This window comes from Strigops habroptila, chromosome 7 (genome assembly GCF_004027225.2).
Source record: "Strigops habroptila isolate Jane chromosome 7, bStrHab1.2.pri, whole genome shotgun sequence".
In the NCBI taxonomy this organism is placed as follows: Eukaryota; Metazoa; Chordata; class Aves; order Psittaciformes; family Psittacidae; genus Strigops; species Strigops habroptila.
The window spans coordinates 59,516,892-59,540,413 of NC_044283.2; the positions used below are offsets into that span (position 1 = coordinate 59,516,892).

General features: G+C 44.0%; 1 protein-coding gene across 14 annotated transcripts in view; it reads right to left on the minus strand.

Annotated features, from left to right (window-relative positions):
• SEC31A (SEC31 homolog A, COPII coat complex component) overlaps nucleotides 1-23,522 on the minus strand; it is a 43,388-nt gene that overhangs the window by 18,881 nt on the left and 985 nt on the right. For 13 of the 14 annotated variants that reach the window (XM_030491333.2, XM_030491329.2, XM_030491328.2 and 10 more), the window contains 17 exons: nucleotides 23,173-23,255; nucleotides 22,520-22,643; nucleotides 19,568-19,766; nucleotides 18,186-18,281; nucleotides 16,674-16,814; nucleotides 14,663-14,805; nucleotides 13,770-13,869; nucleotides 12,394-12,555; nucleotides 12,056-12,208; nucleotides 10,676-10,912; nucleotides 10,010-10,084; nucleotides 7,636-7,686; nucleotides 6,762-6,839; nucleotides 4,985-5,060; nucleotides 4,160-4,338; nucleotides 2,130-2,256; nucleotides 981-1,126 (listed from right to left, as the gene is read on the minus strand). In XM_030491333.2, the coding sequence (XP_030347193.1) occupies nucleotides 981-1,126; nucleotides 2,130-2,256; nucleotides 4,160-4,338; nucleotides 4,985-5,060; nucleotides 6,762-6,839; nucleotides 7,636-7,686; nucleotides 10,010-10,084; nucleotides 10,676-10,912; nucleotides 12,056-12,208; nucleotides 12,394-12,555; nucleotides 13,770-13,869; nucleotides 14,663-14,805; nucleotides 16,674-16,814; nucleotides 18,186-18,281; nucleotides 19,568-19,766; nucleotides 22,520-22,643; nucleotides 23,173-23,251 (2,166 nt within the window). In that variant the 5' untranslated portion in view covers nucleotides 23,252-23,255. The remainder of the gene's footprint in view (nucleotides 1-980; nucleotides 1,127-2,129; nucleotides 2,257-4,159; nucleotides 4,339-4,984; nucleotides 5,061-6,761; nucleotides 6,840-7,635; nucleotides 7,687-10,009; nucleotides 10,085-10,675; nucleotides 10,913-12,055; nucleotides 12,209-12,393; nucleotides 12,556-13,769; nucleotides 13,870-14,662; nucleotides 14,806-16,673; nucleotides 16,815-18,185; nucleotides 18,282-19,567; nucleotides 19,767-22,519; nucleotides 22,644-23,172; nucleotides 23,256-23,522) is intronic. The other variant, XM_030491325.1, reaches the window with a different exon arrangement.

Consider the following 23,522-nt stretch of genomic DNA (forward strand, 5'->3'; position numbering starts at 1 on the left):
CCCAGCATTCTTGTAGGCCCCCTTCAGATACTGGAAGGCTGCTCCTGATATTCACCAGGAATAGTCCATATCTTGCTTCCCTTGCACATCGCCAAGTACCAGAGCTGGTCTTGGTTGGGTTTCCTCCTAGTACTAAGTTACAGGAACATTTTCTGGTCAGTTTTCTCACGTTTTTCTCATTCTCACTGCGCTATATTGGAAGATACTACAAATATTCATTTGCTGATGTTAACATGCAATCCCTCTTTAAAATCTTGTAATAGATTCAATGAGTGTACTACACACAGGATTTCAACCATACATCACTATTAAGGACTGTTTACTGACTGCTCAATAATACATTTTTGTTTTTCCCTACAAATCAAAGGCAAGGAAAAAACATAAATCAAGACAAAGCACCAGCTTCTACAAGTTTCAGCAGTTCCACCTCATAATAAACAAATTGCTTCATCTTACTGCCATTAATCCTATTCCCCCAAGATATTTGCTATATGCAGTATATTTCACCGCTGGAAACCAAACCATGTACGTACAATCCCCTAAAGAAAACTCTCATGAGAACCTTCTTACATTTTTCTCTCCAGATTTAACTCTAACTCATTAGATTTCTTGCCCTGAACATCCAAAACATCTCTTCCAAAAGCAAAAACGTCCAAGTATTCCCTTATTGTAAAAGATGCAAGCCTTTAAAGCTCCTTTGTTACCAAAACACTGTAAGCCCTACAACCGCCTTTTTATGCAAGCAGCATATTAGCACAACTACCCAAAGAACAGAGCAGACAAGGGCCATTGTACTTCATGACACATTTTCCAATACCATACCTTCTGTTATTTTTATGAAAGCCACTCATTCCAGCAGGAAAAGGCTGACATCCTGAGACACACGCAGCTATGAGACAGCACCAAACCTCTACACTACATCATTTAAGTGTGAAATGATTGCAGTGTATTACTTCAAACATCTTAACAGAATTACCAACCTGAAGGGACAGGGGGCTGTTTCCATCCTGAGCTTTGGTCCAACAAGCAACAAGTTTTTCCACATTGCCGGCACAGATATAACAGAGACAAGCCTGTGTCTGCAGAAGGCTGTCCCCCTCGCTTTCCAGCCTGTTACCCAGGAGATCTAGGAAAAATATGAACGAAGATGCTGGTGAATCACTTGGGTAATCCCTCTATCACTGCCAGGGCTGAGGAAGCCTGCAATGCCTGTTGTGTCTCTGCTCAGAGCAGTGAAAAGGTATACTGCCTATGGGCTCCATTGGTAAGGACATACTCCGGTGTCCAGCACAGATAACCTCATGGGAGCCCAGGGCATTTCAGAGGCAGTTAATGTCAAGAACTTGTCAAATGCCTGTAAAACTGAGATGTCAGAAAGGACAGCCCATCTGCCAACTTGACAAAGGACAAGAGGCCAGGGTTCGATTCTACTTTCTGCCACCCACTTTTTGCGGTCCCTCACTTCAGGAGCACAACCCCAGTCTGCAACTGTAAGCAACAGAGCCCTGGTACTGCTCCACGCCAAGGTGTGCTGAAGGGAGTCATACAGCTCCCTAGACACTGTGGCTGGTGTCTGAGGGGCACAGGGGTGCCAGGCACACAACTGTTGACAATATAAGTTCCCTGAGGGTTAAAAACCCAGCCGGCTGTCTGCCATGCAGCACACGAGTGCAGTCATGCACACTGCCTGTGAAAAAGGACTCCTTCCAAGAAGTTAAATTTGCTCGTCGGAAAGAAGAGTGAAGTGCTTCCTGAAAACATTTCCACTTGTGTTCCATACACAAACACTCCAAGACACTGGTCCCTTGGCTGAAACTCCTATCACATCAACATCACTGTTACCCATCTGAAAATGGTAAGAGACCAGCAGCTGTGCACTGCATGGGTGATGCCAGGACACAGCTACACACAAGGGTCTGGGTTCTGTGCCCAGACTATCAGGGAACATACTGGGAACACAGCACCCCAGAGGTTCCTCTCCTCTTCTGCAACAGGACCAAAGAACTATATTATCCATCAAAGAAGCTATTGAGGCATTACAATAGCTTACTTGAAGGAAAACAATTGTTGCAAAGTGTAGTTTTGCTATAAGTGGAATAAGTGACATCCAGTCTGTAACGTATCCTTACCACAAAGGGCTGCAAACTCATCTGGCCTGGCATAAGTGAGCACAGCAGCCAAAGCCTCTCTCCAATTCTGCAGATCACAAGACTGCACAATCTCTTTCCAGTTCTTCGTTACCACTGCAGTGATAAGCTAGAGCAGAAGGAGAGAAACCACAGTTAAGTCCTGGTAGGATTTCCTTTGGGGTTTTTTTAGTATACAGTATAATATGTATCTATTCAAGTGTATTTATCCCCACTGTATCCAGGGTCACAGCAGATACTGCACTACAATTCAACAGCCACACAAGAGTATATTTTACTTCAAAAGGATATCAGTGAAAATCACAAAACAAGCTCAGATAACAGACAGGCCAATTATTCTTGCTACAAAACATCCAAAAAAAGAATGCACAAATCTCTGCAAGCTGGGTTTGCTGCAGATGGCTTTCAGCACTGTCTTTGCAGACAATGGCAACATATCCAGTATTTAGCTACAAATCTTGCCCAGCAAGGCGTATGAATTTTGTTTGTCAAACTGCTTCATTCGGCTTTCAGTTCTTGGCTTCAGGCTGAGCAGTGAGGGGCAGTGGAGAAGGCTGCTTGAAAAGCAGCAGCAACTTGGCAGCGTTACCACCCTGAGCTGTCTGCAGTATCCCTACCCTGCACCCACACACACAGGCTGCCTGTCCACAGGCCCTCAGAATGAAATTCCAATTTCTTCTGTCTCAAAATCTGCCTCCAGTTATTTTGCTTCAGATGAAAGACAGACTTGGCAGCTGTGCTGCTATTTAGTGAACAGAGCCCTTCTCATGCCAAGACTTCAAGCTCAGAACACAGTTGAACAATCAGTGGTGTGCAATATGGGACCAGAAAAGAAAAAAAACACACCTGAACAACAAATGCAAGGTCTAACTACAAGTTCAACCCTCACTTCTTAGCACAGGCACAGATAGCTGGTCAGCTTTCCATAAAAATACCTTTTCCCAGAGGATGAACTACAGTGAAGCAATTTCCCACGCACAAAAAAAGTTTTCCTTTCTCTGATTAGGCCAGAGACAGGAAGGGAGCAGGGGAAGAAATCCTGCAGTCTTAATACTTCAGACTTTCCTCTTTTCACTTGTCCACTGCTAGGAATGTGAGTTGTTCCTACCTCAAACTGGATCACAGGCGATGACCAGCAAAATCCCACTTACAGACCCCAGCCTGTGGTGCTGCATGCCCTAACTGCCCAAGTGACTGTGCTTTGCAGCCTTCAGCCCCACTCCAGGGAAGCACTTAAGCACATGCCCATTTTATAGGCTGCTTCCTGCTGCTGTATAAAACATCCTTTTTTGACAATGGACTGCTAAAAAGTGACTATGAGCAACTTTCTCCCCTCCTCCAAAAGCAGCCATCCTTGCCAAACTATTGTCCTTTTAAGTGCTCTTTTAAGGCTGCTTCTCCTGCTTCATCCCCTTGTTGCTACTTTCTCACATTAGTAAAGAAGAAAGATTTGAACAAGCAGCATCAGCAATCCCTAGCATTGCAAAAAGCTGAAAATAATAACAACCAGCTGGCCACAACACACTGTCTCCTAGACAAAGGGTGACTGACCTACCCTGGGCATACTTTGCTCTCTTCTGGGCATGCAGTGAAATGAAGCATCTGCAAAACGTGTTAAGACTAATCACAGGCAGAAATCAACATAATGTTGCTGGCACTGAATATGGGTCATGTGTGGCTTCTGAAAAGTGGGACAACACAAGAGACTGAAATGTGTGCTGCTTAAGATAATTATCTGTAGCAGTGAGAATCTATTAGTGTATATGTAACTCAGAGACACGGTAAAGAATACTCATCTGGTGTATTGATATCCAGGTAGTGTACTTCTCTCCTTATCAATGCATTAAAAACAAATAACAGAAATCCTTTCGCTCTGAAATCTTGTGGATGACTTGAATACTTACTAGCTTCTCACACAAACAAACCCATGAAATCAAAAGAAAACTTTTAAGGAGAAAAAGGGAGTTGCCAAAGGCCAACGTGCATGTTGTTTCTTAACTGAAAGAACATACCCTGGTAATTTTGCTCTGCATCTTAGCAAAGTACTTTTCCTGGGTCCTAGAAAGCAGCTCTTGCCCACCCGCGATGGCCAAGATAATGGCATCAGCCATACGGTTATCGTGCAAGCAGAGATCTACCGCACTCTCAAAGTTACCCGTCAGCAAAGCCTGAGTAATCAAACCGTCCACATCTGCAACGAGAGAGGAGTGCATTTTCAACAGATGGCACAAGTCATTAAAGCATGCAACAGCATGTGATTCTGCTCAAATGTACAACACTCTGCAAAGTTCTCTGCAAACCAGCCTGCTCCAGGCAGGTACTTACAGGGATGCTCAAGTTCATCTCTACTCTCAAACACTCTATGGTCACAGCTACATCAGGTGGGCCACTGGCAAGCATCACTTACCTGCTGCAGAACAAGATGCTAGAGGTCTAAATGATCTCCGAAACAACTACCCTGCATACAGTGCCAGAAACAAGTCAAGCCTAGATAGGGATCAATGGCTTCTGTGTGTTAATCAAGAACCCCTGCGAGTTTCTGTACAGTGATGTTAGCTCTTCATTCCTGATGAGGTGTGTGTTCCTTCATATCATAAATCACTCAGAATATGGCACTTCGATTATGGGATATACAAGTGCTGTATACTTCCTTTCCTTCCCTTCCCTAAAGAAGCTGTATTTTCATGTGCCTTGAAACTGCTGTGAAATGAATGGAAAGTCATGATAATCCTTCACAATCTGTGTAAAAATTGCCTTCTCACTGGAACACCAGTATCAACATCAGTATTTATAAATAACAGCACCTACAGTGAAATCAATATCAAGGGTTTTTTTACCTCCACTAACAGAGATGTTAAATGTTGTCTTTGCAGTTCCCAAATCTTCAGTTTCTTGTTTATGGTCCTTCACCCTCTAAGAGAAAGGAAATGCATAATTCTGAGATTATGTAAACACTTGGAATACATACACACATTTAAAAACATACGTGTCTTGTATTACAAGTAAAAGATAGACCTTCACATTACCAGTCACCTAAGAGATCATTAACTTAGAAGGGAAGAGTATCCCTGTCGCTGTTTCAGCACAGGGATAACAAACTTCACCCGGTGCCTGCATAAAGTCACTCCTAAGCACACTGGAAAAGGCCTGGGCTTACCAAAGGACCTCCAGTGCATGTAAGCACACCATTATAAAATATCCTGAGAATACCCTGCTTATATCAGTGAAATTGTACTTCAGGTGGTGAAGAACAAGTACACAGTTGACCAAGAACAGGCGTTTGGGATGGGGAGGTAAGTCTGAAACAAGCTTTATGTTTGGCTTATGAAAGGAGGCAGCATCTGGAAAATTATTTTGCTGTCAGATAACGTGTGACGTGTGTTTGGTATGAGTTGAGAGCATGTTGTGACTATCACAGGAATAATGTCCCCATCCAGTTACTTTATGTGTGTGACAGCGCTCCCCAATGCATCATCAGTGGCTTCAGGCCAATCTCACAAATATTTACCACCCATGCTTGTAGGCTGACGTCATGCTTGGATGTGAATGCTCTCCTAGAAGAGACACTTGTTGCGAGACATCTAACATCTTCAAGACTGCATACAGCAAAATCCTTACGCAATCAGGTGCATGTGTCTGCCACTACAGGGTCTAATGAATTAACAGGCAATCAAGCACCTAGCCTAAGGCAGCACTACTTTGGTGCCCTTAACAGACTGTCACATGAATGAGTACACCACTCTGACATGCATGAGCCATAAACCACTATGCTCATCTTCACAGACAAGCAGACAACTGTAGACAAGCACTAAGTACAGATGTGAGCACAGAGGACACAGGTAGCTTTGGGCTAACAGCTCAAATTCTAGCTAAGAAGAGACTGAGGGAGTGGGGGAGAATCAAGCTGGCCTGTTCACAGTGATTCTACTATTTTCAGTGCTCACATGGCAAAGGCTGTGTCCTTAGTTATAATTATAGACTTTTCCCCATATTTAAAACAGAGGGCTGAAAACAGTGCTGCTGAAATGGATGAAAATGAACAAAAGCTGTAGGATCCCAAAAGCAGACCTGGGGGAGCACAAACTGCCTGTGATGAGTGTGTCTGAACTGTTGCAACAGACATTCACAAGGCAGCTAGCTACCAAAACCTTGATGTACCACACAACTGCATCTCTGCAAAGGGTTATACCTAGTAACAGAGCAGTAATAAGCTGACAGCTTGATAGTAATCAACCAGAAAAGAAAGGGAAAAGGGAAGGGGGAGAAAAGAAGAAAGAAAAAGGAATGCATTAGAGTTGTGGCAGCAGATCATTTAATATGTGTTAGGGAAATGTCAGAGTGAAAAATATGTCAGAAGAAAGTCCTCGAGTCTGGTGCCAACTAGACTATTAGAAAATTAGCTTGTTCTCCATCGCCACCAAAATCTATTCACATGATGTCTGATGCTGATGAGAAAAATCTCAAGCAGCTTAACAAAAGCCCATGTTTTACTCATTCTGAATAACTTCTTGTATTTCCACATATCCTCAGCACTAGGAAAAAGCCAACAAAATGCTCTTAATAGTAACAAAGTAAATACACACGAAGTCAACATGGTTAGAGGGCGACAGATACCTCTCCCAAGAACTGCTCCTCTGCAGCATGGCCTTCGCCTCCCTCGTTTGGCACAGATTCATCAGATTCTGCAGGAGCCTTCAGCAGAAAGAAGATGCCATAAAACCAAAAAAGCCAGCAAAAGAGGAAGACATGCTTTGCACTGCAGAGTATAGCCACCTTCCCACCAACAACAGCCAGAAACAGACTGCTAATCACTGAAAGGCACTGGCAATATATACTTGAGGACAACAAACATGGTAGAGGCCCTCCATTTCCTTACTCTTTGGCATCACACAGTACTTAGTGCTGTTTTCATCTTAGCTGCCTAAAAAGATGCAGCAAACCTTTTCTTCCCCATTAGGCAACTACAGATGACATCTGAAATGTCTATGACACAAAAGCAATGCAGGCTCCCCTTTGCAGACTCAGGCCACTGCAGTTACAATGGGCAATGGCTGAACTGTATTTATCACTCTTCTGGGGAAGAGCTATGGGACCACACTCTCAGTCCTGCTTTTGTGAAACCTGGGGAAGGTGTTGCTCTCGAAAACAGCTGCCAGTCAGCAAAGCTCTGCCCTACCTCACATGCATTGCAAAACGTCACAGTGGGCAAGAAAAAGGCAGCAAAAAGTAAAGGTGGAGAGACATCACTGAGACCCTGAACTAAAACCTGTGACTGAGAGCCCTTTGCTGGGAAAGACATTTTAGTACAAAAAAGTGGTTGTTTTTATAAGTACCTTCATCCTACTGAACGTAGGAACTTGTCATATGCTGGGTTATTTGTGACTGAGCTTGGAAGAGCTACCAACTGGAAAGCAAAATTGTTGTTACTTTGCACATTACCATGGCATTATAGAACTAAACACAGAGTTGTACACATATGTTTGCTTACCTCTCCCAAATCACCATCTGCAAGACCCTCTTCATTAAGAGTGGATGTAATCTAGAAAACAACCAAGATTTAAGTAGTGCTCTTTTATTTTAGAAAGGCAGACCACTCACTGATCTATCAGATTACAAAACTGGCACATGTAGCTAGTATGTTGCTTACAGAATACTTAATATGAAACCAGAGCTATTTCCTTTCCAAGAGTGGCAATGGATTTACTGCTAAGCCCTCTGTATCCCAAGCTCTGATGGGAACAACAGCTGCTCTATGCCTTTAAACCTTTACTTGTTAACTCAAGGGCCTCAAACCTCACTAGAGCTGCTGGAAATCACAGTAATAAACATAATATCAGAGCATGCAGGACAAAACTCTCTGACTGCTCTGGTCGGGGAAAACAAAGTGGTGGCAATTCTTGCGGGGCAGGGAGCCTGTCAGGAAGCTGTGGTTTCAAACACAACAGGCATATAACTGTGAGCTAGGAATTTCCAGGTACAGAAGACTTAAAATGCCCAGCTTTAATACTTTGCAAAGCAAATCATGACTCCAGATTCAAACAGGGCCCTCAAAACCACCAATTTAATGTATGGAGTTCAGAATACATGCAGAAAATACATTAGTTTGGCATCTGGGAGCCTGGGTTTCCTAATGCTGCTCATGTTATCTACTGCTTTTAGTATTTCAGGGTTTATTTTACCCTTGTAGCCTGGTTCTGATTTAGTTGTGGTTTAGTGAGTTTATCCTTTGGGTACCAAATTTTCAGACAAGCTGTCCTGTATTGTTTCTTGACACTAAAAACATGGATTAAACTTCAACATTGAATTATTTGTTGAGAAACAGCTACATGAAAACACAGCCTTGCAGCTCCCCTCATCTGTTCCTCAAATACTGATATAATGGGGTAGGTCCAGCATTTTTGCCCAAAGAAGTGGTAAATGCCCCATCCCTGGCACCGTTCAAGGCCAGGCTGGATAGGGCTTTGAGCAACCTGGTCTAGTGCAAGGTGTCCCTGCCCATGGCAGGGGGTTGGAACTAGATGATCTTAAGGTCCTTTCCAACCCAAACACCACTCTATGATTCTATGATTTTCCCAGCTTCTCCCCATGCACAAGGCGTATCAAACCCAGACAAGAGTAGCAGTGGGCTCCATGAAGCAGCTCTGCAGGACCACCACTAAATTTCAACTGGACTTTCTAACTGAGATCTGCTTTTCAAAAGCAGGATTGCCCTTGCTGTGCTTGCCTTTGAGTCTTGCAACAAAACTCTAGAACCTGAGGACGGTCTGTTAGCAAAACCACAGGGTTTTTTTTTTCTGTAAGTTTGCCCTGGAGGACGTTTAATGCAAAACAATAAAAACAATTTCTACAAAGCCAGCCTTTGAAAATAAAACAGTTTAATACAGTGAAAATGAGTCTAACATTCAAATTCCCTGAATCAGAACTGAAGAAATACTAGGCAGTTCATAAGTACAGCATGGAAAGCAATAAAGAGTCAGAGCAACAAAACGCACAGGTATCCCCCTGTAACTCTGAGGTAAGAATCTTCTTCTAACTTGGACCAAAGCTCTAGACTTCAGATGTGCAAGTTGCTTCCTGATAATTCAAATTTTGCTTTTCCAAATGTTTGGGTTCCCCCCCCCCCAAATGAATGGTGTCCCACACAAAAAAAGGACTATTCTAGGTTCCCCAAGGTAGTTAAGGAAACCCTGAAAACTGCTAGCATGTTCTTCAACCAGAAAGGCTAAACCCAAATCAGTTTTGATGATGCCACAGTAGAAAGATGACACACAGCAAAATTACATGAATATCCTGAACCAGCAAATATCAAAGCTTGTTGATGGGTGAGAACTTCAGATCAACACTGGACAGTCAAATGCAGACATGCCTCTGAAGTCTGTTGCCTGCTTTGAAATTGTCATTAAACATCCACACTGCAAGAGTACATAGCTAATAAGAAAATCCCAACCAAACAAACTGCTTGCTGTAAGAATTCTGAAGTTACTCACAAGTGGCTTATCTAGATAAAGTTTAAAGAGCAGAAGAAGATTTCTAGCGTCCTAAGGAACAAAGGAATTCCTTAAATAACAGAACTACTCAAGTCAGCCATGCTCAAACAGAGGCTTCAGCACCATGGTTAACAGTTGTATTATGGCTAATAGGAGAGCTGCAGCACTGCCAACTACCATCTGATGGGAAATGCTGAAGATGATGTTGTATAAAAGTGTTTATTATATTGAATAGTCTGTGGATATACTGGTAATTACTTTTCCAGTCTCAAGTAAATGAGTACTTCAACCATACACCAACATTTTAGGCTGTACTCTGTGGATATATCCATTAGTAATGCATTTACCACAAGCACAGCTTCCAGGCACACTTACTTTCTTCCTTAGATCATCTTTCCTGTATCCCAAGAGCTCAAGATATTTAACACGTGAATCTTCTTCAAAGTTCACCTTTAAAAAAAAAAAAAAAAGTTAAAGAATATATTGCAATTCACAATTTTTCCATTTCCTCCCTCACTGGCTCTTTATTTGACTGGCACAAATTACCCAGTGAGAGCTAATGACTGTGGAGACAGTATAATAGAGAGAACTGAAAAGGTCTTCAGTGACTTTGGCACCCAAGCAGGTAGGAAAGGGTTCAATCCAGTTATTGCAGGTAAACAATCTGCTTTATCTGCTTCACTTCAAAACTTCTAAACATCCACAGTGCACAGTGAAAAGCACATCTAAAGCTGTCCCGAAGTTTTATCCCTTCTCACCAGCTCCCTGTACAAAGATGTAGTGATGGGGGATGTCAAAAACCACAGGATACCTTCCCTCACTCCTTGGCTTCTGTCAAGATTTCTCATGAACCCCATAAATAGCCCTGACCCTGAGGACCCTCTCTCCTCTGATGGGCCACTTCCAATTACAAGGTTTATGGGCACTATTCCCACAGCCTACACTTCTGGTTCCCAGCCTCTCTTCTGCTAAAACATTGTATTGAGCAGAAGGAACCACTTCTGCACTGGCTTTCCAGTGGGGAACTCCTGAACCTCTTACCTTTAAGAAGGCCCACACGTTCTTCTCAAAGTCAGCCTGGGCCATATCTATTTTCTTCTGGCAGTAGCTGACAAAGCCTTCACACTGCACAGCCTCCTGCAGCTGGTTCGAGCGGGCCAGGAACTCCTTCTCTGTAACAACCTGGCTCACGTAGACATGGTGACGCTGCTGCTGCTGCTCGACGCCTGGCTGCTGCTGAGTCTTGGCATTCTCAAATGTAACCAGCTTGCCTCCAAACTGGAATTGAGGCACACATGCAGTATGTGAAATACAGAGGGGTTGGAACTAGATGATCTTAAGGTCCTTTCTAACCCTAACCATTCTATGATTAAGTATACACTCAAGAGTTCACCAGTTAAAAGCCTACTTAGAGATGGGCAGTAAGTTGTGTCACCATTTGGAGAGAAGTAAAATCAACAGAAGAAAAAAAAATATCAGAAGGGGCTTATAGTATTAATTCATTCTATAACTCAAAATTAATTTACACAGGCCAGTCCAATAAATGACAAACTCGACAGCGTGAAAAGCTTAGCCACAAAAAAGACTAACAGCTAGCTCCTGGAAAACCAGGATAAATAAGGGAATAAGCACCATTACAAAATGACACATCAGTCAGCGGCTAATCAACATCATTTCTCTTTGATGGAAGAAAACTGCATTTAGTTTGTGCATCAGATTGTGAATAAGCAGACACAGGATGCTGAAAATTGAAAAGTATTTTGTCAAAGAAATCCATTTCCAGTGGACAGGCTAAAATCTTCTGGAGGTCCATAAGAAATGGTCTGTGGGTCTAGAAAATAAGCCAGAGGTGGAGCCAAAGAGCAGATGACTTTGCTCTCACAAAAAACAGCCACTTGCCACTCATTTGGCTCCTGTGCAAATCAACCAGCTACGGAGGAGCTCAGCTGTTTGCTGCTACGGGGACTCCTGCTACCTTGATCTGAGCTAACCTGAGTATTCTCCACCACACTGACTCACAAAATAGCTTCAAACTCCACTCAAGCCTCAGATACTTGCTCAGTTTGGTCCTGTTCTCCCTTCCCAATGTATATTTGTTAACTCCAAAGCAAGCACTGCACATAAATAAAAGCAGAGCCCTAATAGCCCTAATTCCAAACCAGAAACAAGTGCCTGCTGGCAATACAACACCACGTCATTTCTTTTTCCCCAAGCATGTTTGTCACACTTTTGCTGGATTGCTGTCTCAAGGGCCCAGTCTGGAAGGTGCCACAAACACATTCCCTCACAACAAACAAGAAGAGAATTTCTCCCAAGGTGGAGCACATTGTTGAACTCCCTGCTTCCTAAAGTGCTTTGCAGGTGCCACCACCACCTCTCTCCCTGCCTGGCCAACCATGCCCAGCTTTGTCTCCTGCTTACCGAAAACGACGCTCCCACGGGACGCCGGATCCATTTGGGTGGTTTCTTTAGGGGCAGAACAACACTCTTTGGGGCCGCCTGCTGGGGAAGCTGCAAGGGTGGGAGCGGCTGTCCCGTACCAAACGGATCGAGGTTCCCAAAAGATGATGAAAGCTTCAATAACAAAAGGGGGAAAAAAATCCCAAGTGACATATCTCCAATAAACTAAACATAAGTATTTGCACTGGATTGGTGCTCCAGCAAGCAGGGCTGCAGACAGCCACAGAATACTCCCCACAAGCCCGTGTTTTGCTCCCTACTCTTTCCATCCATATTCTTAGCTAAATATATCTCAGTACCTGGTCAACTTGCTTCTGCCTCAAGCCATCTGTGCTGCCTCCCATGATGGAGTAAATGCTGATCCGTCCATCGAAAGAAGCCGCAGACAAGACAGCGGGGTTCCTGGGACACCACTGGATATCAAAGCACCACTGTGTGTTCGTGGGCAACTCATACAGCACCTGGGCAGCAAAAACAAGTCCAACAAACCAAGGCTTTTATGGAGCACCATGTCCAACAGCAACAAGTCTTCTGCCTGCCCTGAGACTGGTCTGCTCTTCTTGCTCCCAGCAGCCTCCACATCACTGTATACCCTAACAGTGGGCAAACCATGACACCTGCCAAACAGGAAGTTATAACACACCACTACTTAATTCCCTTCTTCTCCCATTAAATCTTCTGTTTAATCCACACAGGACAAACTATGCAGGCAGGGTATGTCTGTGTTGTCCCACTGCAATCTGTGAACTGCTGCTGATACTCAAGCTAGCTTGTTCAGAGCTAGTCTGGGTATCTCTACACACTACAGAGAGACATGTCCAGGCTCCAAAGTAAGTCTGTTTTTGCAGGAAATTGGCAAAGTTAAAACTTGCACTCTGGGCAGACAGCCTCTGCTGCACTGGAACAGACAAGCCCACCAATGCAGCAGACATTTAATCATAAACTAGGAGAACGAGCAAAATGCTAACTGCCCTGCTGTGTCCCAGGAAACTGGTTTTTATTTTTAACCAAAACATGCAGCATGAGTCATCCGCTTGTAAAGCCTTCCCAATAGCAGAGGATCCAGCTCCGATAACTCATTTACCACCCCACAGCTTTTTCACTTTTGGCCCTATGCCTGAAGTTTAGAAACACTTCTCATTCTGTCCCCCAGGATTATTGCCCCCTGTGGGCAAGGTGCCCTCCACTGTGCCCGAAAGCCTCAAGGGGCAAACACTCAAGTTGTCTGCATCCCTTTTGAAAGGTATCCCCAGGCCCAAAATGGCAGGGTGGGAACACACTGAAGTGGCTTTCACCGATCTGCCACTACTGTACTATAAAATCCCTCTGGTCTGGATAGAAGTTCTTACACTCACAGGAGGAAAAAGGCAATTGCAACAGTAAACCAGCCACATCAGGCCCAAACCAAGAGTATGAAGCAAACACTTAGTGTAAGTGGGGCCATTTCTATGCCTTACAATGACCTTACTACTTAGGAGAGAAGCAGTAAGGACAAATATGTAATATTGGAATACGAGGAAGGAATCCTGCACCACCAGGCACATATACCAAGCACAGGTACAGGATATGGAGAAACATCCCACAGAAGCATCACTCCTAGGAAAGTAAGCACACCAACGCTACTTTGCGCATGCTACCTCTGAACAATGATTTTTTCTAATGGTGTGTACAATACCTCGCCTGTGTTAGGATTGGAGCAGAGAATTTTAGCATCCTTCCCACAGCTAAGCAGCAGCTCCGAATCTGCCATACTCCAAGCAATGGCCAGTATACCCCTGCGTGAAAAGTTACAACCAGAAAAAGTTTAATGTAAACACAAAATGGTGATAAATAAAGTGTATTTATAAGTGAAGTTTCTACATTAGCTGAGCATTTCACCTCAATATACCCTCCCACTCACTCCTTTTACAAGTCAAGTTCTTTAGTGTTATCAGAACTTTATTTATTGAAATAGACGCTTTCTATTTTCTGCATAAAGAGGCAGAAAGGTGCAGCCATTGAATCCGAAAATTAAATGCAACAGTCATACAGGAGAACCCGGACATCAGTGTAACAAAATGGTTTGTTTGCCTTCAGTACTGTCAACATACAGCATGTAAACTTGCAGGTAAGGTCGGTGAGTACAAAGGTTGTCAGCTTCTTTTTGTTAGCAGGAGATTCAAGTTAGCAGAACCTCCTATTGCTGCTCTCTCTCCTTAAATCAAGTGATGGTTTGGGGCAACAAAGAAAGTTTCACTAACAATTGATGAGGGACAAGGATTGAACAAAATCTTTCTTTTTACCTAAATTTAAGGCATTTAGAAACAAACTAGCAACTTCAGTGTTTCAGCAGGATGGTGGTTTTTTGTATTCTGGGGCCTTTTCCCTTAACTAAACCAGCAGGCCCCCAAAAGGAAAGCCTTTCAGGACACAGAAGTGGCTAGTCTGCAAGCCAGCATGTAACACTGCTGCTGCTGGAATCACTGCCTCCAAGTGAGTCTTCACAGGGGACTGAGCAAGAAGCGAGATGTACAAATGGTATGCAATCACCAAACACCATGAAGCAGCAGGCTACATAAGCCTCATTACCTTGAATGGCTTTCTAGAACACGAAGTGGTGAGGAGGCAAATCTTAGGTCCCACATCTGAATCACAGGCATCCTGTCATCCTCCGAAGCCAAAACCATCTGGGTAGCAACATCAGGGTGCCATGCCAGGCCTGAGCAGTGCATCTGAGGGACAACATTGTGCCACAGCATAAAATAACTAAGCAGCACTAAAGGACAAAAGACAACTAGTCTAGATATGTCCACGTGCATGGTAAAACAAAGGAATTTGCAGCTGCTGCTGGGCATGACTTCTGATTGCATGTATCTTATGATACTCTCCTTGTTTTCATGGGTGAGGAGATTTCCAGTTAATTTCCCAAGGTCCTCTCAAAGAAGTGACTTTGTGCTTTCTTGTACACAGTCCTGTTTCAATGTAAGAAACCCACACAAGCTTCTGTACAAACCTTTTCCTCTAATATTTTTATGGATATTTTAATAAACGCCATCAGTAGGCAGAGGTTATTGTCATGTGAATATTGTATCACTAGAATACAACCATATGATGAAGACAGATGTCCTGGGTTCAGCTATAGCAGTCATTTTTCTCCTGCTTAGTAGCTGGTGCAGTGCTGTGTTTTTGACTTTCAGCCTGGGAACAACGCTGATAACACCGATGGTTTTAGTTGTTGCTAAGTAATGCTTACTCCAGCCAAGGACTCTCTCAGTCTCATGCGCTGCCAGGGAGGAGGGGAAGCCGGGAGGAAGCAGAGACAGGACACCTGACCCAAACTGGCCAAAGGGGTATTCCATACCACAGCACGTCATGCCCAGTACATAAACCGGGGGGAGTTACCCGGAAGGCCCAGATCGCTGCTCGGGTCGGGCTGGGTATTGGTCGGCGGGTGGTGAGCAATTGTATCCTCTCCCCTTGTTATTTCACTAATCATTATTATCATTGGTGGTAGCAGTAGTGGTTTTGTATTATACCTCAGTTGCGGGACTGCTCTTGTCTCAACCCGTGGGAGTTACATTCTTCCAATTCTCCTCCCCATCCCTCCAGGAGTGGGGGGAGAAGGAAGGTGGGGAGTGAGCGAGCAGCTGCGTGGCTCTGAGTTACCGGCTGGGCTCAAACCACGACAACAGCCTACTGTACTACTGTTATGTTAGGCAACAAATACATACAACATTGAGTTACACAGCTTATCAGAGTATGAGTGCAGTGACCAAGCAGCTACTTCAGGAGCACCCATTTTTAAGTTCCATTTTGAACTCTTGCTACATCTTCCGAGTTTGTTACAGCAATATTCCATTTAAAAATATACAGAATTATACAAATCTGTCACTCTCCACAAGTTCATCAGGATCTTTTTTATGTTTACACTGCCTGAGGAGCATGCATGATGGTTATACTATACGAGGCAGAGCAGTCCCCTGTAACCTGCTCAATGGCAACGCTCCTCTGTGGCCACAGACCTTGCCCTCTCCAAGCTCGGCTGCAGCCTGCTTTCATTTCTGCATCTAGACCAGCAGATGCACAGGCCCCAGCTCCATTAGTGTCTTGTCAGGGCTCAGCCCTTGTGCTCAGACCACCCGTGAGGCTAAGGAGAAAGCACTCGCTGCCCAAGCACTAAATCATGACATCACCTGCTCTGCAAAACTAAATGTGCTTACCCAGAGCACATCAGCTGCAACCTCACCTCTCCAGCACACAAAACATGTCATTTCTGACTAGCTGAATAAAAATCTTTCCGTGGTAACCCCAAACAGAACAGTAATGGCATTCTCCAAATCCATTCTCCTGTTGGAATTGCTCCAACAGGAAATCGAAGTGCCTCGCTTCAATCTGCATTTGCCTATTTTTGTTTAAATTGCTGACAAACCCTCTGCATACCCACAGCCTTTTAAAAGAAATCATTAGATACTTATTACATTATACAAAACCGGGCCAGGCACCAATATCTCTAGGTGATGCAAGAAGGGATGCTATGACCTGTCCCCACATGCCACACCTCCCCAAAAGCACCCATGCAGCTGTGCGAGAGCCAACTCACCCGGTTACTGTGGTCACTGACTTTGATGATGGGTTCGTTCTTCCTGAGATCCCACACGGTAGCTCGGCCACTAGGGCTGGCGGATGCCAGGATGTGCTGGACTTGCCTGTTCCAGGCAATGCAGCTGATGTCCTCGAGAGGCTGTGCACACACAGAACAGCCTGTCACAACCTCTTCAAATGCAAGACTCAAAGCCTGTTATTTTCACGACTTGCTAAATGACAACTCTGCACTGAGACTCATCCCAGGTACTGCATGTGTTCTGGTTTTCTATGTACACACGCTATAGAAGAACACCTGAAAACCCTAATTTATAAGCTGCTAGTATTTCTCTAATAGCTGCATTTTCGGCTTTACAATATGACACATTAGTCATTCGAAGAAGACTAAGCACAACTGCCTTGAAGACCAGCAAATTACTCCATGGAAGTATATCCGGATATATGAATTGCCCTTTTGCCTTGTATTAGGATTTGACTTAAAAACCGCCACAAAATTCCTCCAAGCAATCACATTTATTTTTGTTATTCTTCCCCCTAACTGCTTATTTTTACTTCAAGAATTAAAAGCAATGTTAACCCAGCCCTTGTTGCACTATTATTTCCAGCTGTCATTATGCATACGGACTAAAAGATTTCCTAACCTAAAAAATTACTATAAGACATTAAAAAATCCTATACAGGGATGTTTAGCTGAGGTGAGCATCCTCCAAAATGCCCACATGCTAATAAACGACTCAGACTAAACAAAGTATCCAAACCCACGGAGTTTAAAGTAAAAATCTTTAAACTGAAGATTACTTCTCATCCCATTTCCCCACTTTGCTGTCTCCAAATTATCGTGCGGTAATAAATCCATCTTCCAGTAACCACAAACTGCTTGTGCCATTTTTTAACAGCTACAGAAACACACATGCATTGAAACAACCTACTCCCATTCTTCTATTGCCTTTACAAGGCACAAAGTACAATAGGCTATTGTTTCCCTTAGACCTGCTATTAAGAGACACAGGCTGAACACTGTCCCTTAAGTATAGCAATTAAACACTCCCTCATCTTCCAACTTCTCAGTAGCTGTTTTTTGTCTTCCTCCTATTTTCCTCAATCTGAACCTTCTTGACCTTCAGATCCATGCATGCAGTGAAACATGCTTTGAGTCACAGGCATGTCACAAGGAGACAAGTATCTTAAACTCCACAGTCTAATAAGCACATTACAAAATTTAAGTACCAACAGAAGGCCTATTTTTGTTGGCCTTAGAGAAGCCGCTGGAGAACAACATGCAGGAACAGGAGAGATCTGTTGTACCACCCCTTAAGGTCTGTACCCAACGTTGCCAGAAATGTAGCTCATGGTCAACTATAATTAACTTCTACCCAAAGTTGGATTTCGGAAAGCTCCCCCCTACCTGAGACAGCTTTAAAACTGTAGGTTTCAATGAGCTCTAACTTAAGTGACACGCATATTTTCCATTAGTCTGCTCTGCAGTATTTAACAAATGCAAATCTGGTACCTGTGTCTTCGCTCCTGGCGTCATTGGTGTGGCAAAATTGTTCAAGTCCCAGATATAGATTTCAGACTCATTAGCACCAGAGGCCACCAGATTAGTCTGTAAGACACATTAATAGATGTTAAGATTATTTTCAGCATCCGCTTTCACAGTCTTAGCTGCTAGGAGGCACCAGATCCTCAGGACTGTGCCAGCTTCTTCTGTTGGCTCAGGATACAGCTTTTGGCTCACAGAGCATAAGCTCTGTGAAAAAAGCAAGTCTGAGATTGCAGGTAAAGCTGAGTAAATAAAAAAATCCATACACTGCACTAGACTGGCATGCCAAGACCAAAATTCCTGTTTTGTGGAGTGCTCCTTGTACTGCATGGCAAACACTGACAGGTAAGTGGAAAGCAGTGACACTTCTGGGAGGGGGCAGATGAGGAAACAGTGCTGCAGCTACCAGAGAGCTCCACACAGCTTTACTCCAAGCAGACCATAACATGTGGGTGAGGCTGGAAGGAGTGTAGCATTTGTGCCTCCAGCAGTGGACAGCACCCCTCCAACAGTGAGTGCAATCATTCAGAGCAATCCTGCATCTGGGATGCAAAAGTCCAGGCGGGGTGACAGGAGCCAAAGGGCATTGAGAGCCCTTTGATCACATCCCGAGGGAGTCCTCACTTTGTAACAGGCAAAAAGGGAAAGGAATTGATTCAGAGAGGACACAATAAACACGGGGCGCCCTTGCTGAAAGCAAGTGTGCAGGGACAGAAGTGCTATTTAGGAAACGAATTAAATTGAATTCTTGCACAGCTGGTGGGGATAATGGAAAAACAACCCAATGTATCTAGAAGTAAACAAGCACTCATTAGTGATGGAGGACAGCTTGTTGGTTTTGAGAGCTCTTCTGCTAAAGAGGACACAGTGCCATATTTCCTGGTCTGTCTCCTCTTTACAAGTAGCAGTACTTACAGGCCTTGAAGATGGGCCCTACCCAAAGGAGAGACACAAAAATCTGATGTCACCAGAAACACGAGTGAGTGCATGTAAATACCTCCCATGTGTTGAGAGCAATATTGGCACATGGAAGCAAAAAAAAAGGAGACTGGCTAAAAACACCAAGAGAAGACAACCCCTACCTTACACATAAGCTGAGCTAAAGACCCACTAAATTGACAGTGAAGCTGACAAGGGGAAGGAATGAACCTGACATCTTCAGCTCTTTCATTTCCCATCCTGAAACACCAGTAACAGGAGAGGTTTTACCTACTAAATACAGACACTCAAACACCAAATTCAGTTCATGCTTTTCAGGGAGGGGAAAAGGAGAGAAACATTTGAGGTTACAAGTTAAGATAAGTCATTCATCTATGATGGTATGTGATGAAGAACAGCAGAAAACCAACCTGGAACATGTTGACATCAAGTGCCCTTACAGGTCCTGTGTGCTTGTCTTTCTGGGCAATTATTACTTCAGTGTCTCCAGCTATGATTCTGGCTGGGTCGTACAGAATGACATTTCCATTCTCACCCCCGGCAATCAGGACTCCGGAGACTGTCTCACCTGAGGTCATGTTATGCGGCCCCCAGATCAGCTTGTGGTACCTGTAAGACACAGAGGTCTCAGAGTCTACAACTACCCACCACCAGCTCCACATATGCTGATGCACCCCATTTTGCTCACCAGCTAAAACCTCCAGGCTGCTACTAACAGACAGAGCAGACACATCAGAGCAAAGCACTACGGGCATTTCTCCTTAAGGATGAGTCTCTGTTCTTTAAACACTTTCTATCAGAAAGGCCATATGTCCCAATTCTGCTTGTTATCAAGACACAGGGTCATGACATGCACAACCAATAACCTGGTAACTGACAACACCTCTTATCTCTTGGCTGCAAAATCAGGTAATTGCTCCCAACTGCACTGTGATTTTGCGCTCAGCTTTGCGAAACAATAGAGGTAATCAAAGGGCTATAAGCCCCTCAAAACACAGCCTGGATGGAAACCTCTGCTATTTGTGAGCGGCTCTCACAAAGAGAGGAAAAAGGTGGAACTATAAACATTGCAAATCCTTTTCCATATCTGTGCTTCTTAATGTGTGTTTCACCTGCTGTACTGAAAGCTCAGCAAGCAGTTTATTTGCATCAGACACACCTGTCTCTTGGACCACAACCTATTTTCCAGGCTAAATCAAGAGGAATTAAACATACTTCCAGAAATTAAGTATTTTCACACCACTGTGTCCAGCTGCAAATACCCACATTTTCTTCAACTCAATGAACTTGCTGCATAAGAAAACAGCATTCCTGGATATTCAGCCATGTGAAGGATGAACTGCTTTACATAAAATGACATGCTGTCACATAATCAGCTCTTAGCCAAGCACAAAGCAAAACACCACAGACTAGAAGGTGGCAAGGAGTTAGCATTCACTGTGTTGTTATTAACTCCTTTTGTTATCTCTGGACAACTTTCAAGTAATTTCTTTAAATCACAGCAACTTCATCGTGATACATACTGCAAAAAGCTAGGCAAAAAGCATATGCTGGGTGAGAAATACCGTAACAGCCAAGAGCTTAGTCTCCCTAGTGCAGTGTTCAGATCACAGTGGGGGTTCACCAAAGAGCAATGCTACAAACGGAAGTTGGTCTGTGACACCAGACAGACCCTTCCCCTGCGTACAATTTTATCCTTCTGCACCCAACTAAGGTTATGAGAAACAGAGTGAGCAGCAGGGCTGCCTGGGCACTAGTATTACACCTTACTTTCCTTGGAGAACAAGTAACAAAGCTTGTTGCAGGATTTATCTATTGTGGGTTTAATCATCTGGACATTTTCATTTACTGCAAGCCAAAATAAAGCTATCTGGGGCACTTCTTGTCATCTTTAATTTAAACAAATAAATAAATTGACCTCCTTTGTAAGGTTTTCTGGGACAAAGTCAAACTCCTGTGTTGCTCTGCAAGGGAAGTACTTGCAAAGGAGCACTGCATCCTGGGTATATAAGGAGTGGGTTTTGAAATCCTCTAAGCAAATGTCACACGGTGGGGCTGGAAAAATGCAGTCAGTTAAAACAAGGTAGAACAAGGAAATTTAAAATCACAAAGATCAAACACCTCCCCCTGCATCTCAGGATGTGTTAACATCAGCTTTGCTCACAGTGCAGGGCATTAAACATAGACTGTGGCTGTTTTGCACAAGCTCCAAGTACTAAAATGCAGACAACCACAGAGAAAAAGTTAAAAAGCCAAAACTGACAGGGCACAAAGCCAGCAGCTCAATGCCTTGTGCTTCCTCCTGCAAAAGCTACCGCAACCGTTATTTAGCCACATCAGAGAGCATCCCTAAGCAGAGTCACGATCTTACTGCATGCAAAGGCACACAATTTCAACCACTCTCAAGGTTTTATGGGCAACACTCTAGAAACGCAGCAAACTGCATCTGGTCCAGAATTTTAGAAAACAATTGTAGGTCCTTAGGTCTTGAAGTTACAGCTTTAGAATAAATAATGAAGGCTCACGTCTAATTAATTTCTACTCCTGTCAGAGATGGGGGAGATGGCAATTGCTTCTCTAGAAATGTCAAATTCTCACTTGAACATAATGGCAAAATGCTGTAATTGTCTGCACCTCCAGCCATGTTGTTTCAGGTCACCAGATGCAAGAGTGGGTATGCTGACACTATAACTAGTATGAGAAAGTCATGGACCCAATCCAAAAGCAATGAAAATTTTCACCTCCTTCTCTACCCACAGAAACATCCTGCACTCCCAGCTACAGTGTTTCAGCTCACCCACAACCAGCAGCACCCACTGGACCAGCCACCAGAGAGCTGCTGCAAGTGCTGGGGAGATGGGAATTGGACGCTGTGACACTAATATTTCTTGGACAAGAGCATGGTAAGGAATTAAGAGCTAAGTCGAGTTGCAGTCAGGAACTTGGCTTCCCAGCTGTGGGGTAATGTATTATACTACACATACAACATGACTCGGTTTACAGGAATCTCCCTGAAATATCTAAAACACAAACAGGACGGGGCAATGTGAAAAGTTGTGACTGCGTTTTCATAGCTTCACATTTCCCTCTGTCCTCTGGAGAGTCCCAGTAAACAGTCTGCATACGTATCCAAACCTACCAGTGTCAGATTGTTTAGGTTTATGTCAGAGCATGAGCTGCTTGCAACTCCTCAGAGCCCAAGCTGCTCCACAACAGCTATGGCATCCACATGACTTCTCCTTCAGCACTGAACTGCTCCTCTCCTTAAAACTGCAGATAAACCTCATGAAGTGGCCTTTCCACACACACCACGTATGACAGTTCCACAGCCATTACTTTTTCCCTACAACCCCGCTGCTGACCTGTGAGAGGAGGAGAAGGTGGCACAGGACTTCATGTCCAGTGAAGGGTCTGATAAGTCCAACTCGAAGATTTCTAGAGAAGCACTTGTACTGAAGGTTGCATCCAGCTGCTGAGCTGATGTACCTGCAAAGAAGCGTGCTTAACAGTGAGAAAGTGACGACACACAAAAGAGTCTCTGCAAAAGCAACACAAGTAGGGGCATAAAAACATCATGCTTGCACAAAGACCCTGGGATGGGGTCAGGTTTCTGGTTTTTTAGATGTAGTTCTACATAACTCTCCTCCACATGGTTCCCCCTTTGGGGGTTTCTTAACCAGGATGAACAGGAAAAGCTTTGGGCAAGCACCTCTCCCTCTCTGACACGCACAGAAAATGATCAAATTTACAAACAAGCAGCAAGGGACAACTAGCAATTAAGATTGCTGTCGCCTTACCCGGCAGATGGAAGAGGATGCTTGCTGTCACATGCAGAACACAAAGCATGCTTTCATGCATGGCACAACTGGATAACTCCACTAAAGGCACTGCACCATATACCCTGTTCCAGCCTTCAGGACATGAAATAACTCTTACAGCTTTCAATCACAACCGCTTCATGGCAGCCCTCGCTTGCAGCCCAAGGCCTGCTAGCAGATGCTTCCCAGAAACTCACCTGTGGCCAGGTAAATGGGGTGCTGCTGTGCAGGACTCCATGCCTGCATGGCAGTGCGATCGATTTCCTTCAGCTTCATTTTACTAAGACATAAAGAGAAGAAAGATAATGCTTAAATGGAGCATGGGGAGACTGCAGTGCCACAGATGCAGCAGCTGCATTAGGACTTGGCAGAAGCAGCCAGGGTGCTCCTTCTCCTAAGGATATCCCACAGACACCAAAGCCATCCTCTCCAGAGCACACTCAGGGAGAAGGGGATCAATCATTCTCAATGGACACACAGAGGAAACCGATGGTTGCTAAACAGACTGTAACACAGAAAAACCTGGGCGAAGCTTCAACTGTTCCAA